Below are 15437 nucleotides of genomic sequence, written 5' to 3'. Positions count from 1 at the left end.
ATTATATATGTCATATATCTTGTTGAATATTTCATACGTTTTATCGATGATTTCACGTCTGATTTGCTATTTATTTTCTTAGTTTTAATTTTCTTTATTTCTTTTTCTTATTTTTTATTTTGAATATTTTGATTTATTTTTTACTCATAACAAAGAAGAGAGAATGAAAACCCTAAAAAAAATGAAACAAAGATGTAAATATGAAAAGTATGATACGTTCTACGAAACAATATGTTTAATAGACAAAGCTGATATGCCTCGAAAATAATTTTGTGTGACTTTACAATATGTACTGAGATTGAGATAGAGATTGCTATTTGAGATTGCTACCAAAGAAAGAAACGCAAACAAAAATTCAATGGTTTATAACTGTGCGGAGATGCTGGAAGGATGACAAAGAGTTTGTTTCGCAAAATTGTCTAGTAAAAATTACAAATGAAAATGTACTGTAAAATTTAATTGCTGTTTTGCGAGACCAACTGTTCCTTTCAGGATCTGCGTGCATTTAATCTCTGCATAATTGAATACACTCTCAAATCTCCTGTGCTTAGTTCCAGCTAATCAGTATTCCGATAATCACAAAAATAGCGAATGCATAAGTAAAAAAAAAAAATTGTTTGTCTCGTGATTATTCTCGCGTTATCAGCAAATATTTAACTTAGAACGTGGATTACTTAATATACTTATATAAAACTTAACGTCGCACAATCGTGTCATACATATTTAGATGTAGTTTCTAATTTCGTTACCGATATGCTCAGAAACATACCGGAGACGAATGGATAATACCTCCGGTGATTAATGATAAGGATAAGTCATTACAGAACGCTCTGAAAAAGCGTTGTGAGATGTCGTCCTATCAATTGCAAATTTTATTCTAGTTTATAGAGTATTTCTTTCATTTTTTTTTTGTCAATAAAGTATTACATAACTGTCTCGTTCGCGAAAAAAATTGTTTTGTTAATATATTCACTGTAAAACGTTACATTACTCATCTAAAGAAGTAAAAAATCGAATATTTTTAATTTACAGTTGATAGCTTCATCTCGTAGATTTCTATTATTTACGTTTATTGACCTTTGTAAGGAATATAAATAAAATTAGGATAGATAGATTCATAGCAATCCGTAAGTATTTGGTATCACATATAGTAAGATCAGAGAAATATATCTGTCAATTAAAAAAGTAATTATATTAATGTGAATTATATAAGGAACAGTCTAACATTAACTACTTACGTAGAGTCAGGAACTTTTCGCGACATAGTCTTAAGATCTAGGATAAACGCGTATATATATTCTTGCGGTAATCATTAATTACCCAGATAAATAATCATTGAACTCTAGATAAACTTGATATGAACTCGATATCGAATTGAAAATTCACGACAAGGATGATTTGTACTTTGCCCGTAGTAACGATTAAAATTAAATTCTCAGCTGTCTGAAAAATACATTTCGAATGAAGATATTTAAGATACATTTCGAAAAAAAAAGACGCGCTTTCTGTAATACGCAACAGAATTGTCCGAGTAGAGTATACACAAACGTATTATGCTGCTTTTGAATGCTTCTCGAATGTTGCTTACCTGAATGTTACTGTTTCTGTTGTTTTTACGTTTGTGTTCGAATTCTACGCTTTTTGGTCAGCCCTGACATACACGGTACACGTCCCAAGATTCTCCCATTGTTCACGTTGAATTTCTATTTGGCGCATTGTTACTGTTATAATAAGCCGTCGAATGTTATACGTAAAGACGATTGTTACATTTTTCATTTCCCTTTAATAGGCCTGTTTAAATTTATTACTTTATCGCATGTTTTCCGTTATATCAAAATTTCGGACATTATTACATTGTCAAAAAAATTATATTTAACGCTGTTGATTCTTTGTTGATTGTGTACTGTTGATACACCTTTTTTCGTGTTGTATCATTGTCATCTCATGCATCCACATAATTGCTATCGAATACTCTCTTTTTGTATTAAAAAATTCATTAATTCTCTCACATGTCCAAACATGATATTTTCATTAAATTTGAATATATATTCTAACGATATTTTACGTTTAATGTTAGCAAGAAATAACAATATTCATAGTAAATAAAATAGCAACAAATTATAGAATTATACTCTTTGAGTTTTCATTATCATCATAAAGTATTTCAATATAGAAAAAAAAATCTTGCATTACATGATATTATCTAAAGATCGGCAGATATCCTAAAATGCATATATAATTTACAAATTTGAATTCAAAAAAAGTTGAAGTTCCAAATCCATCTAAATTCTTATCACGCATCTCACCGTCATTGTTGTTGTTAAAAATGCATACAAGTGGAAAGTGTGTTCTGCATCTTGCATTAAATTTTGGTCAGTTGAAGTTATTAGTTTTTGTCCATCTTAAACATATTATTATAATCGTTACTTACAATTTTCGTTATTTGATGCCATTTTTGTTTACCCTACCCATTTGTTCGATCCTTATTATTATGATTATGATTATTATTATTATTATTATTATTATTATTATTATTATTATTATTATTATTATTATTATTATTATTATTATTATTATTATTATTATTATTATTATTATTATTATTATTATTATTATTATTATTATTATTATTATTATTATTATTATTATTATTATTATTATTATTATTATTATTATTATTATTATTATTATTATTATTATTATTATTATTATTATTATTATTATTATTATTATTATTATTATTATTATTATTATTATTATTATTATTATTATTATTATTTTTATTAATATTATCTTTATTACTATTTACTATTTAGATTTTATTACGAGAGCATTACATTTCCAGATTGCTTTATTACTGTTGACGGCAGGGCGATTAATCAAATCAATTCCAATTGGGCAATTAATAATGATTACGCTTATATTTCTTTCCTGGCATATAAATTTTATTTGTGCGACTTGCTCGATGTTGTGAATACGGGTCCCAAACAAGCACGGTAAAAAAAGTGTTTTCCGAAAATAGATATATACGCTTGAAAATTTTTCAAATAAGAGTTTATAAATTTTGTGCGTAAAACGTGAAAACTCATTAAACTTTTATCTTTCTTGGAGTAAGAGTTTATAAAGATTCATAATGGAAAGCAATCGATAATTTCCATGATGTATTCCAACTATATATGATAAAAAATTATATTTAATTTATAAATTCTAATTAGATTATCGATCAACGATAATCCTCTAGCGTCTAGAAATTCCGCGACAAATATTTAATCGTCAAAAATACTTGGTCAGCCACCATAACGCGCGTATAATCGTTGTTGTTAATTAATTTTGTTATCTTTTATATCCTTGATTATTGTTATACGAAATTGCGTTTTGTTGTTAAGTTACCATTGATACCTCTGAAAACCCACACCGAGAAGTTGCCTGCCCGTGTTTTCAGTTTTTGTTCTTGAAGAATTAGAGAAATTGTTTTATTACTGTTAATTAAACTAGCACCAAAAGCAAGCATAATTCGCGCTCTCTTAAGATTAAAGAGCTAAGACTTTAATCGGCGAAATACAAATCGATCATCAGTTTGATAACGATTTAAAGTTACATATATCGCTAAATAACATAATGCATTAATCAAATCACAATTGTAAATATCATTCCAGCGGATATTATTTCAGCAAAGATCACGTTGCAAATTACTAATTTAATTCTAATTTGCATACTGCTTAACGATTGTCACTGCCTGATTTTTGCGAAATTTAAAATACTTTGGTTTCACCATGTAGTGCCTTATTTGATAGATTTTAATCTACGCATATGTTTTATAACACATACTGTCTCTCATTATATAAAATAATATAATAAGAACTTAGAGTTCTAATAACTAAGAACGTATATATGTATTCTCGTATAAAAAGAATAATGCGCTTATGACATATGTGTATAGAATATATAAGTATATTTAACAAATAAACACTGTATATATAATATCCAAAATGCATTTTTTAATATCCGGTAAATGTCATATACTTTCCCTTATAACAAATACTCAAATAACAATCTACAATTAATAATTAATCATTATCGATGACTTGTCAACGACTGCAATTAATTACAAGCGGCCAAATTATACAGGAACACTTGTTTTCTATGAAAAGATGAGTTATTCCAATGCCATAATTATATTTTTCTTACAAACTGGCTAATAACTACAACATTATATATTATATTAGGTTGATATAAAAAATGTATATTCTCTGTAAATTATATATTTATCTACAAGTAAATAAAATATATTGTACATATATAGCACAGTTATTGACTTCCATGCAAATAAAATTCGTTTATTGGAAAATATATGTTATTCTTTATCTGTAGTCTAAAGCAGCAAACTAGACATTTCGTAAAGTCATAATATTGTTGTACAATACATGATTAATGATATCACGGAATCAAGAGTAATAAATATCATATCAATAATGATAATATTGCTCTAAAAATATTAAATTTCTCTTTCTCTCTCTCTCTCTTAACACTATAATAATATAATATAGTCTAAATAAGAGCAAAATAAAAGAAACAAAAAATGTATTTTAAAACAATTTTTTGTCATAAAATAACGTAAATGCTGTATAAAAATATTTATAGGAGCTTATTTTCTTATATAATTATATAAAAAATAAAAAAGAAATATTATATATATATTGAAGCATTATGACAAATAAAAAAAAAAAATTCTGATTGTTAAATCGGCCGAATAATGGCCCAAAGACCACCTTCTGCCGCAGGCAAAAAGGTCGAAGTCACCATCTTCAAAGGTACACGAGTCTTCGGGGAAAGTTCAAGACTATACTTCCTTAGAAATGTAGCCAGACATGCTTTCATTTGTAACTGAGCCATTCTCATCCCCACGCAGATTCGCGGACCCTCGCCGAAGGGAAGGAAAGTGAATTTCTCGATGCTGTGTTTTCTGTCTGGACCGAATCTTTCGGGATCGAATACTTCGGGACGCTCCCAATACCGAGGATCTCCCTGCAGTCCTTGAACGGGTATTAGAATTTGCATTCCGGGTTCAATGCGACAAGCGAGTCCATCGGATCCTTTGAGTTCGATCTCTTCTGTACAATTCTTATTCAAAAATCCCACTGTAGGAACGATTCTCTGTGATTCGCTTATAACTTGATCCATGTACGTCATATCTTTTAGAGCATCGTAAGTAATCACGCCATCGTACTTATTGAGCACAGAGATCACTTCCTCGCGTAATTTTGCCTGTACATCCTGATGGCTAGCTAATTCAAAAGCAACGAAGCTCAAAACTGTACTAGAGGTCTCATAACCGTCAATGAAAAACGATACTGCGTGAGACGCAAGAATATTCATGTCAATCTTAGTACCTTCTACCCGTTCCAAATCAACCATCAACTGAAGAAAGTCGTTTCTGGTTTTCTCTTCTGTTCTTCTTTGTTCTATAACATCCGCGAGTATCGTTCTAAAGAAACGATCGGCTCTCTTTGGTAAGAAAGGCATCCTAAAAATTTTACTCAGCGAAGGCAAAAAGAAAACAAGTATAAAGGTAAAGGTATTCACACCGGACGGTTGGAGGAACGACTTGCCCATCGCGTAGAAAGATTCATGCTCTTTCTCCTCGTTGAAGCACAATCCGTCTACGCCAAAACCAACTCCGGACACAACTTGCGCAGTAAATCTGGCAAATAGATCTTTTAGCTCCAATTCGATCTTTCCGACTTTGCTCAATTTTCTATCCAGGAAGTTCTCGAACTGTACGCATACTTGCTTGACGCTCTCAAGTAGAATCTTCAGTCGCATGCTGGAGAATGCATAAGTCAAACGCTTTCTGTTAGTTGCCCATTTCTCGCCGTATGTAAAGAATGGATTGTTTGCCAGAAGAGGATCCAAATCAGGATCGATTTTAAAGCCGTTCTCGTGGAAGTTCGCAAAGTTGGTTTGCAACACCGTCTTTACTAGCTCTGGTTCAAGGACCATCAACGCCGGTGATCTGAAGTTGTAGATTCCCACCATACTGTGACTCCGATTATTGTTGTAAATATTGCGACAACACTCTGAGAAGGTGATCTTCATGGTGATGAAATCCCAGAAATGACCAATTCCAGGTAAAGCGCCATTCGGGCAAGGTATTTTACGTTTCTGCCAATAGTTGAAATTCTTTGTTAAATAAAAGTAGAGAATCAGTAATGCTATGAGAATCAAGGATACGACCGCGATAGCCATTTCTGCTTCTCATAAAAGATCTAGTGATACTGAACGATCAAACACTTGACTGCGTTCTGTTTCATGCATAATGCGCATTATCCTTGTTTAACATTCGGTGAACAACAAGGATAAGTACATCATGCATGAAACGGAACGCAGCCTATGACAACTACGACTGTTTCTCCCCTCTAAAGTCCACCAACACGCACAAAGTGCGTGTAGCAAATAAACGAGCAAGCTGCGTATCAATGATAACGGATGACAACGTAGCTTAATCTTAGTTAGTATTATGTAACGTAATTTCTAATGTAAATTATTTATTCGTATATTGTGCATATGTAAAATGTTATTTACCATCGTTAAAGTTTTACTAAAATTGTTCTTAATAGAAAAAAATATCCGTTATTTTCTTCTTTATCAATGAAAATTTATTGATATTAATACTAAATTTTAGTTTGACCAAATTCTAGTTAATTTAATTAATGATTAATTTAACTAGCAAAATTGTCTACAGCAAAATTTCTAACTATATAATTTTTCGTTTTTGAAATGTGATCCTTGTTTATATGTAAAATAATAAAAAAATCATAATTCTATTCACAATAACAAAATAATATTAACAAAATGCGCACATATTACATTGCATTAATAAAATGCGTTACATTACTTATTGTTAATAGTCGCCGATCAAATTGAAATTAGAGAGTTTATTTAAGAAAGAAAGAAAAAAAGAGACAAAAAGAGATGTTCCTACAATTGTAACTATTATTAACTTTTGTTGATATTGACATTGAGATATTTTCTTTGCACTATACGAGAAGCTTCTTACTATATGAGAAATCAGAACGAGTCTCTGAGTAGTGCAAATGCTATTATCCAATAAAAAAGTGACATACATTCTATAATACATTACATTGTGTATATCAAGTTAAAGACATATCCAATATTAGTTGTATTTAACGAATTTGATGAATTCTTGCATAAATTTTCTCTTTCATCGTACATATTATTAATTTACGCCTTAACGTCATGTTATTGCAACCAACAGTGATAACAGAATGTATCAATCTGTTTTTTATTAGATAAAGTTAAGGTCAATCTGTTCAAGAAAGTCAAGTGATGATTTTTTCACATCATGATTATTATTATATCTCGATAACAAAACTGCAAGTTGTACCGCATGAGATACGTGCGGTACTTGAATAACAAATTTATATGTGCAATTTCATAATAATCATTAATTTTCTATTTATTACTGTAAAAATTTTGTAATAAATTATTTTCTTTCTAACTAATAAAAGATTAAAAATTATTTATATATAATTGCAAAAAAATATGGTTAGTATTTTACTGTAATAAAATTCACTTGAATAAAAGTGAATAATCATCAATGTGAACTTTATCAGTATTTATCTTTGCAGCCTCTCTCGTTCACGAACTAATAAACGCGGTCAACATATACGCGCTTCATAGTAATTCTACTCTCTAACAATCAGTCGCGTCTATAATACGTGGTCAAGGGTAAATCACTCTGTGCAATTCAGTATCATTTATCACTCGAAAGAAACGAGATGGCTGTCGTGCTAATATCTTTGATCATCGGAGTACTTGCAGTGTTTTATTTTTACCTGACACAAAAAAATAAATACTGGCCAAAACGTGGAGTACCATGCGCGGATGGAGCCCTGCCGGGAGTCGGTCATATGTTGTGGGTGATTTGTATGAGAACGACCCTGCCGGAATATTATCGCAAAATTTACGAAGACAACATGAATCGTAGCATGATCGGATTTTACAACTTCACATCACCGTCGTTGATAATTATTGAGCCGGAACTGGTAAAAATAGTGCTGCAGACGAATTTTGCGAGTTTCTCCGAAAACACCTTTGATATTGATCCAGTCTTGGATCCTCTGCTATCACACAATCCCTTCTTCACTTCCGGCAATAAGTGGGTCATCGGAAGAAAGCGTTTGACCTATGCATTCTCTAGTATGCGACTGAAAATCCTGCTTGAGAGCGTCAAGTCGGTATGCGTGATACTCGAGAACTATCTCGATAACAAGCTTAGCAAAGTCGAGAAGATAGAGCTGGAACTGAAGGATTTATGCTCCAGGTTTACCGCACAAGTGGTGGCCGCCGCCGGCTTCGGCGTAGACGGATTCTGCTTCGATGATGAAAAAGAAGATACATCTTTCCGAAAAGCCGGCGAAGCCATTTTAAACAAGAATATGATTTTGTTTGTTCTTCTGTTTCTCATCCCGTCGTTAAGCAAAATCTTCAAGATAAGCTTCCTTCCGAAACACACCGATCATTTTTTCAGAACATTGGTCGCGGATCTTATGGAGCAACGACGAAAGGACGGTATACCCAGAAACGATTTCCTTCATTTAATGGCAGAATTGGAGCGAATTGAAGACGATAAATTTGATCTCGAAATGCTCGCATCTCATGCAATATCATTCTTCGTCGACGGCTACGAGAGCTCCAGCACTGTTATGAGTTTTGTTGGTTTTCAATTAGCTAGTCATCCAAAAGTGCAGGAGAAATTACGCAAGGAAGTCATGACTGTACTCGACAAGTATGATGGTGTGATAACTTACGAAGGCTTGAAGGAGATGACATACATGGACCAGGTTTTGAATGAGTCACAGAGAATCGTACCCATAACGGGATTCATGACTAAACGATGTACGGAGAAATTTGAGCTGAAAGGATCTGATGGGCTTGTCTGTCACGTGCAACCTGGAACGGAGATCTTGATACCCGTCCAAGGCCTGCAGAAAGATCCTAGGTATTGGGAAGATCCCGAAGTATTCGATCCTGAAAGATTCAGTCCAGACAGAAAACACAGCATCGAGAAATTCGCTTTTCTTCCTTTCGGTGAGGGTCCGCGAATCTGTGTCGGAATGAGAATGGCTTTATTACAAATAAAGGCTGGTCTCGCTACAATCCTGAGAAAATACAGCCTGGAGCTTTCTCCAAGGACGCAAGTACCCTTGAGAATTATTCCCGGGACCATCTTAGCAACGCCGAAAGGTGGTCTGTGGATCTTTCTTCAACAACTTTAAATGCATTAATCTTTTGAGTTACTAGAATCGTAACTAGACTTTTTTATTTAAAAATAAAATGTGTAGTTGTAAAAATAAAATTTATGTAATAAATTTATATTTGTCTCATTAAAAATTTTATATTTCTGTAATATATTCTTTTTTTATATGATTTATATGGTTTAATATAAATTATATGAGAATAAGATATATATTTGTACATATATATATTTCAAATTTTTCGAAATATTCGTTTAAAAATGTATCAAATTATGATTTAACGGGCAAACTCATTTAAGCTAAAAATCTTTATTCAATTACTTAATTATAGTTTCTAAAGTTTAATATACGATTGATAATGCTGGCGTCAAATAAGATTTATGATAATATTTTGTATTTATTTGTCACGCTTCTTATTGTTAGCTGCATATATTATAAATACACATGGTGCAAATAAATACATAGGAGGACTCTGTGTTGCGTAGCGTCACGCTATTTGCACGTTACATCACTGCGTATAATAATTCGCGTTTATATCCGTTATGCAGTGTCACTCTTATGATTTTACTATTGTAATAAATATCTATTTATTTTATTATATGTTAATGTAACAAACCTATCGCATTACCTTCCTCAGATTCTGATCTCGGTGAGCATGTTCGAGAAAATCTTGGTGAGCAGGTTCAGGAAACTTGTATCTCTCGTTATTGCAATACTAAAACAGTACACAATAAAAATTTATAATTAATTTTAGAATTTATATTAAATTTGAAGAGAGTATAAACATTAATGTACTATTTCATAATATATGTACATAGAATACATATTCTTTTTATTTTATTTTAATCATTATTAAAAGATTTTTCTAGTTTATTATTAACACAAAGTAGTCACTGCAAAAATTTTTCAATAAATTTCTTTTGTATAACCAACGGTTATCATTAATTAATTAATTTATTCTATATCGTATAATTGTAAAACAATTGCACGATAATGCACAAAATTGCACAAAATTGTACAATATGACGTAAAATTTAGTCAGTAACTACAGAAAATTATCAAAGCGAATTTTGATTATTTTTATCTGTGTAATCTCACTCACATTTATCAGCTAATCGACGCTATCCATGCGCACGCGCACATCAATGATTCTCTTCTCTCTAAAAGTTAATCGTAGTTGATTCGTGCTCAAGGCTACATCAATCCGTCTATTTTAATCATCCGTCATCCGCGAAGCGAAATGGTCGTGTTCGTGTCTTTAATATTCGTAGCGTTTATAGCCCTCTATTTCTACCTAGCGCGAAATAACAAGTATTGGCAAAATCGTGGAGTTTTCTGCGCAGATGGAGCCCTGCCGGGAGTCGGGCATATGTTATCAGTGCTCTGCATGAGAACAACTTTCCCCGAGTGTTGTCACAAAATCTACAACAATAATCGCGGTCGCAGTATGGTGGGAGTCTACAACTTTATGTCGCCATCGTTGATGGTCCTCGAGCCGGAGCTGGTAAAAACGGTGTTGCAAACTAATTTCACGAGCTTCCATCAGAATTTTCAAAAGGTCGATCCTGATTTGGATCCTCTGATGGCGAATCATCCTTTTGTCACTATTGGCGACAAATGGATAACCGGCAGAAAGCGTATGACCTATGCATTTTCCAGCATGAGATTGAAAATCCTGCTTGAAAGCATCAAGCCGGTGTGCGTGATGCTCGAGAACTATCTCGATAACAAGTTGAGCAAAGTTGGAAAAGTGGAACTGGAGTTGAAAGACTTGTGCTCCAGGTATACCACGCAGGTTGTGGCTGCCGCTGGCTTCGGCGTGGACGGATTTTGCTTCGACGACGAGAAAGCAGATGTGTCCTTCCGGAAAATCGGCAAACAGATATTCGAGCCTTCTATGCGGAACGCGATCATGTTTATCCTCGTAGTTCTCCTACCGCCGTTGAATAAAATCTTTAAAATTAGCTTCATTCCGAAGCATATCGATCGTTTCTTCAGAACGTTGATCGCGGATCTTATGGAGCAACGACGAAAAGACGGCATACCCAGAAACGATTTCCTTCATTTAATGACACAGTTGGAACGGATTGAAGGCGATAAGATTGATCTCGAGATGCTCGCATCTCATACATTATCATTCTTCATCGACGGCTACGGCTCTACCAGCACCGTTATGAGCTTCATTGGTTTTCAATTAGCTAGTCATTCAAAAGTGCAGGAGAAATTACGCAAGGAAGTGATGACTGTACTCGACAAGTACGATGGTGTGATAACTTACGAAGGCTTGAAGGAGATGACGTACATGGATCAGGTTTTTAATGAGTCACAAAGGATCATACCCATAGCAGCAGTTCTGCAAAAGCAATGTACGGAAGAATTTGAATTAAGAGGATCCGATGGGCTTGTCTGTCGCGCACAACCTGGAACGGAAATCTTGATACCCGTCCAGGGCCTGCAGAAAGATCCTCGGTATTGGGAAGATCCCGAAGTGTTCGATCCTGAAAGATTCAGTCCAGACAGGAAACACAGCATCGAGAAATTCGCTTTTCTTCCCTTCGGTGAGGGTCCGCGAATCTGTGTTGGAATGAGAATGGCTCTACTGCAAATGAAGGCGGGTTTCGCTGCAATCTTGAGAAAATACAGCCTGGAACTTTCTCCGAGGACGCAAGTACCTTTAAAAATGGAGCCCAACACAATCTTACCAACACCGAAAGGTGATCTATGGGTTTTTTTTCAACAACTTTAAATGTAAAAATCTTCTTTTGAACTGAAGTTATAACTAGGATTCTTATATATGTATGTCCAGAAGTAAAATGTGTAGCAGATCTTCTTGTATAAATATAAATTTCTTCTTAAAGTATTTCTTCTTTAAAACTGCTATATTTGTATATAAAAATTAAAAGAATTATAATGCGTAAAGAATTTTTCATTTTTATAATACATTCTTTTTTTATATAAATTCTGTATGTTATAATATAATTCCTTATATAATTTTTAATCATACTGTTTTCTAAAATAAATGCCAAGTCATAATTGAACAAACTGATTCATAAACCGAAAGAAGCTTTAATCAGTTAATCGTCGTAACGCTCAAATTAACACCTTAAGTATACAATAATTGATAACGTTCGGTGAAAGATACAAAACGATGGAACTTTTGTATAATGAATGTTTTGCTATCGATATGAATTTTCCCATTCTCGATATACAATATTGATATTTTTAAAAGATCGTCAATCGTGTTAATTTACTGCACGGATTTTAAACATTCGGAAGAAATAATCGCGTTTTTGATTTTCTAATATTTATCGTGAATGTATTTCAATAAATACGACGAAACAGTGGAATACTTGGCCTACCTGCTCATTTGATCGTCACCACGCGAATATTATAACTTTGCATGTATGTTAGAAATACGCGTATAAAATATTTTATCAGCATTTATATAAAGCAATAATAAAATTATATCAATAGTTTGAAGAAATTGTTTTGTTTTTTTTAGATTTACTAATTTATTTATACTAACATCTAATATTTGCTGATTTATATATAGTTAACACATATCAAATATATTTTCTTAAAAAACATATATATATATATATATATACAAAATTTTATATTTATATTGTACACACATAGCCACATATATATATAAATATATTTATACGAACAAAAAATATAACCTTGTGATGGGATTTTGTCTACCTGGTTATATCAAAGCAGATAGCGTTTTTTTCCTTCTGCTTAGAGACTACAACTATTGATTATCTATGAGATCCCTGGCATAACGAAGAAGAGATAACGAGCCGAAAAATTTACACTTCCGGATTTATATATAACAAAATATATAAATTGCATTTCAAAAAGAAGATATTTATCTGTGATGAATATAAAAAATTTTATGATTTTATTTTTAACACATTACATATTAGCCATAATTATTTCGATATGTTTTAACTTGATAAAAAATATATATCTATATAAAGTATTTAACTGTATATACTTATACGATATAAAATTATAGCAAATAACGGTAAAGCACAATTGTAAAGTTTTTTTTCTTAAATTAAAGTTCTCATTCTTCTTTAAAGATTTGTCAAGTAAGTACATATTTCAGTACATCGAATATGTCATCAGTGAGTAAACGATGTCACAAGTAAATATATATGTCTAGCATATTGGAGCATTATATTGATATAGAAGAATGATTCATTTGAACGCCGAAAATTAATAATATCTTAATAACATTTAAACACAATAAAGAAAAGAGAGGTGGAAAGAATACGGAAAGAACACGAAAAAAATTCTCAATTCACTTATAAATACCATTTTAGACGATTTATACATAGTTTGTGATAAAATTCTGTTTATAATTTTATTCTTAAAAATATATGTGTGTATTCTAATTTTCCTCCATAGTGTTCTCCGTATTACACGATACATAAAATTATAAACACAATTCTTTCTTGAGTTCTATGTATTATAAATCGTCTAATGGGTTCTACATCAATCATTGCGATTTCATGACCGTGAATAAATATACGAGCAATTTTGGGATATTAATAGTATTATAGATCCAAACCTCTCTGTTGATATTATACCAGGATTTAAAAAGTGTGAGATACCGATTACAAGAAGCTGCGCCTTGTATTGTTACCACTGCAGGTTCTGAATGGCCATCTGATAGGTAGGACTGTGAGCGGAGTAGAACTGCGAGTACCAACGCCGATATTCCCGGATGGCACGATCCTCACTCACCAGTATTGGCTGCCGCTCATACCTCTTATGATTCCAGATCACTACGTCGCGCTCAAACATTACACACTCGCCTAGGAAAACCAGATTGGCGTAGGGCGCCAACAGTGGCGGTGAAAAAATCTGATGGGTTACTCGTTGCAGCATCGGCTCGATCGGCGTGACCGTTTGCAAGATGCACACGGGCCCGAATGATGTATCGAGCAGCAGCTCGACGTACCCAGGACCAATCTGCTCGACGCGCACGTCTATGACAAGCACAGTGAAGCGTTCCAGCAAAGTCAAACTATGGCGCATTTGCAAGCCGGCCTTGTGCTTCTGCCTTCGGCCGATTCCTTCGTTCTCGGCGACTGGGAAATGATAATGATTCTTTTCGTCGCCGTTGCCGGCGATCGGATAATCGGTCAATTCGCTGTTCAGTTTGACGCGCACCTCCGCTTTCTTCGATGCCGAGCTAGCCAAGAGACGTTACTGGAGAAGAACATAGCTGGACCGTGCACAGCGTTGAGATGTGCAATGTCGGCTCCGTTTTCAGCTATCTCCTACATATGTAAAGTTTATTGTCAATTAGAAATACATTCTTCGAGATAAAAAAGTAAGGAAATAGAAGAATCAATTAAAAATAACTCTCCGTAGTACTTTTCAATGCTAAGTCTATCTAATCTATCTGTAAGCACTCTCGAGGCTAAGACTCTTTCAAATAAAATCAACAATTAAACAGATTATAATCAATCTATAATTCATCTATATTCACTTTGTTACATTATGCGAATTCTTTTCTTCTCTTCTAGCATCTTCCTCCTCCATATATAAAGAAATGACGGAGAGATTTTATATCGGCTGGAGAATCGAGAGTACGACAAACCTGTATGTGACAATTGATGAAGAACTCATTGCGACCTTGATAGCGCCATGTCCCATTGGAGATATGCGTTTGCGGCTGTGGCTGCCAATCTGGTTCAGCGGATTCAGCGTGGTACCAGACGAAGATGATGTGATTCACTTCGCGACACTTCCAGGCTTTTGCACGCGCAATTACCGGCACTGCGCGATATAAGAAAGAAAAAAAATGCGGCGAACAATTAAATATCGCTAGAATATATAAAAGAGATACGCAACGGTAAACGATCTCCATATTTGATTTCAATAATCAAGTAATGTAAATATATTCTATCGATAAGACATGTGATACTGTATACATTATTTAACTGTAAAATTGTAATTACATTATTTAACATTATTAAAATTTTAAATTAAAACAAAAAATGTTTGGCTAAATATTAATAGTACAATAACAAAACATTAAATAATGTCGATGCGCAAAATATCGCATTGCCTCTAAATATTTGCATTGTATATAATCGGGGATAGACTTTTAAAATACACAAACAGATATCTCGATGC

The 15437-nt window shown here is 33.0% G+C and overlaps 4 protein-coding genes across 4 annotated transcripts in view; 2 read left to right on the top strand and 2 right to left on the bottom strand.

The window, feature by feature from the left end:
* Positions 1 to 3934: 3934 nt before the first annotated feature.
* On the bottom strand, positions 3935 to 6356 carry LOC115236184 (cytochrome P450 9e2-like). Its single transcript, XM_029808474.1, has one exon. The coding sequence runs from the start codon at positions 6244 to 6246 to the stop codon at positions 4738 to 4740; it is 1509 nt and encodes a 502-aa protein (XP_029664334.1). The 5' UTR covers positions 6247 to 6356; the 3' UTR covers positions 3935 to 4737.
* Positions 6357 to 7556: 1200 nt separating this feature from the next.
* On the top strand, positions 7557 to 9876 carry LOC115236186 (probable cytochrome P450 6a13). The gene has a single exon (XM_029808476.1). The coding sequence runs from the start codon at positions 7800 to 7802 to the stop codon at positions 9297 to 9299; it is 1500 nt and encodes a 499-aa protein (XP_029664336.1). The 5' UTR covers positions 7557 to 7799; the 3' UTR covers positions 9300 to 9876.
* Positions 9877 to 10437: 561 nt separating this feature from the next.
* Positions 10438 to 12759, top strand: LOC115236185 (probable cytochrome P450 6a13). The gene has a single exon (XM_029808475.1). The coding sequence runs from the start codon at positions 10519 to 10521 to the stop codon at positions 12022 to 12024; it is 1506 nt and encodes a 501-aa protein (XP_029664335.1). The 5' UTR covers positions 10438 to 10518; the 3' UTR covers positions 12025 to 12759.
* Positions 12760 to 13370: 611 nt separating this feature from the next.
* LOC115236188 (cholesterol 7-desaturase) overlaps positions 13371 to 15437 on the bottom strand; it is a 7776-nt gene continuing 5709 nt past the window's right edge. Inside the window, 3 exon segments of the mRNA XM_029808478.1 lie at positions 13371 to 14479; positions 14482 to 14575; positions 14899 to 15077. Coding sequence (XP_029664338.1) covers positions 13932 to 14479; positions 14482 to 14575; positions 14899 to 15077 — 821 coding nt within the window. The 3' untranslated portion in view covers positions 13371 to 13931.

The sequence above is a fragment of the Formica exsecta genome, unplaced genomic scaffold, assembly GCF_003651465.1.
Source record: "Formica exsecta isolate Colony F162 unplaced genomic scaffold, ASM365146v1 scaffold245, whole genome shotgun sequence".
NCBI lineage: Eukaryota > Metazoa > Arthropoda > Insecta > Hymenoptera > Formicidae > Formica > Formica exsecta.
The sequence above is the reverse complement of the archived record's forward strand: the minus strand, read 5'-3'. Positions and strand labels throughout refer to the sequence as shown.

Coding starts and splice junctions, on each gene's coding strand:
- LOC115236184 (XM_029808474.1), bottom strand. CDS start 6,246: ATGGCTATCGCGGTCGTATCCTTGATTCTCATAGCATTACTGATTCTC.
- LOC115236185 (XM_029808475.1), top strand. CDS start 10,519: ATGGTCGTGTTCGTGTCTTTAATATTCGTAGCGTTTATAGCCCTCTAT.
- LOC115236186 (XM_029808476.1), top strand. CDS start 7,800: ATGGCTGTCGTGCTAATATCTTTGATCATCGGAGTACTTGCAGTGTTT.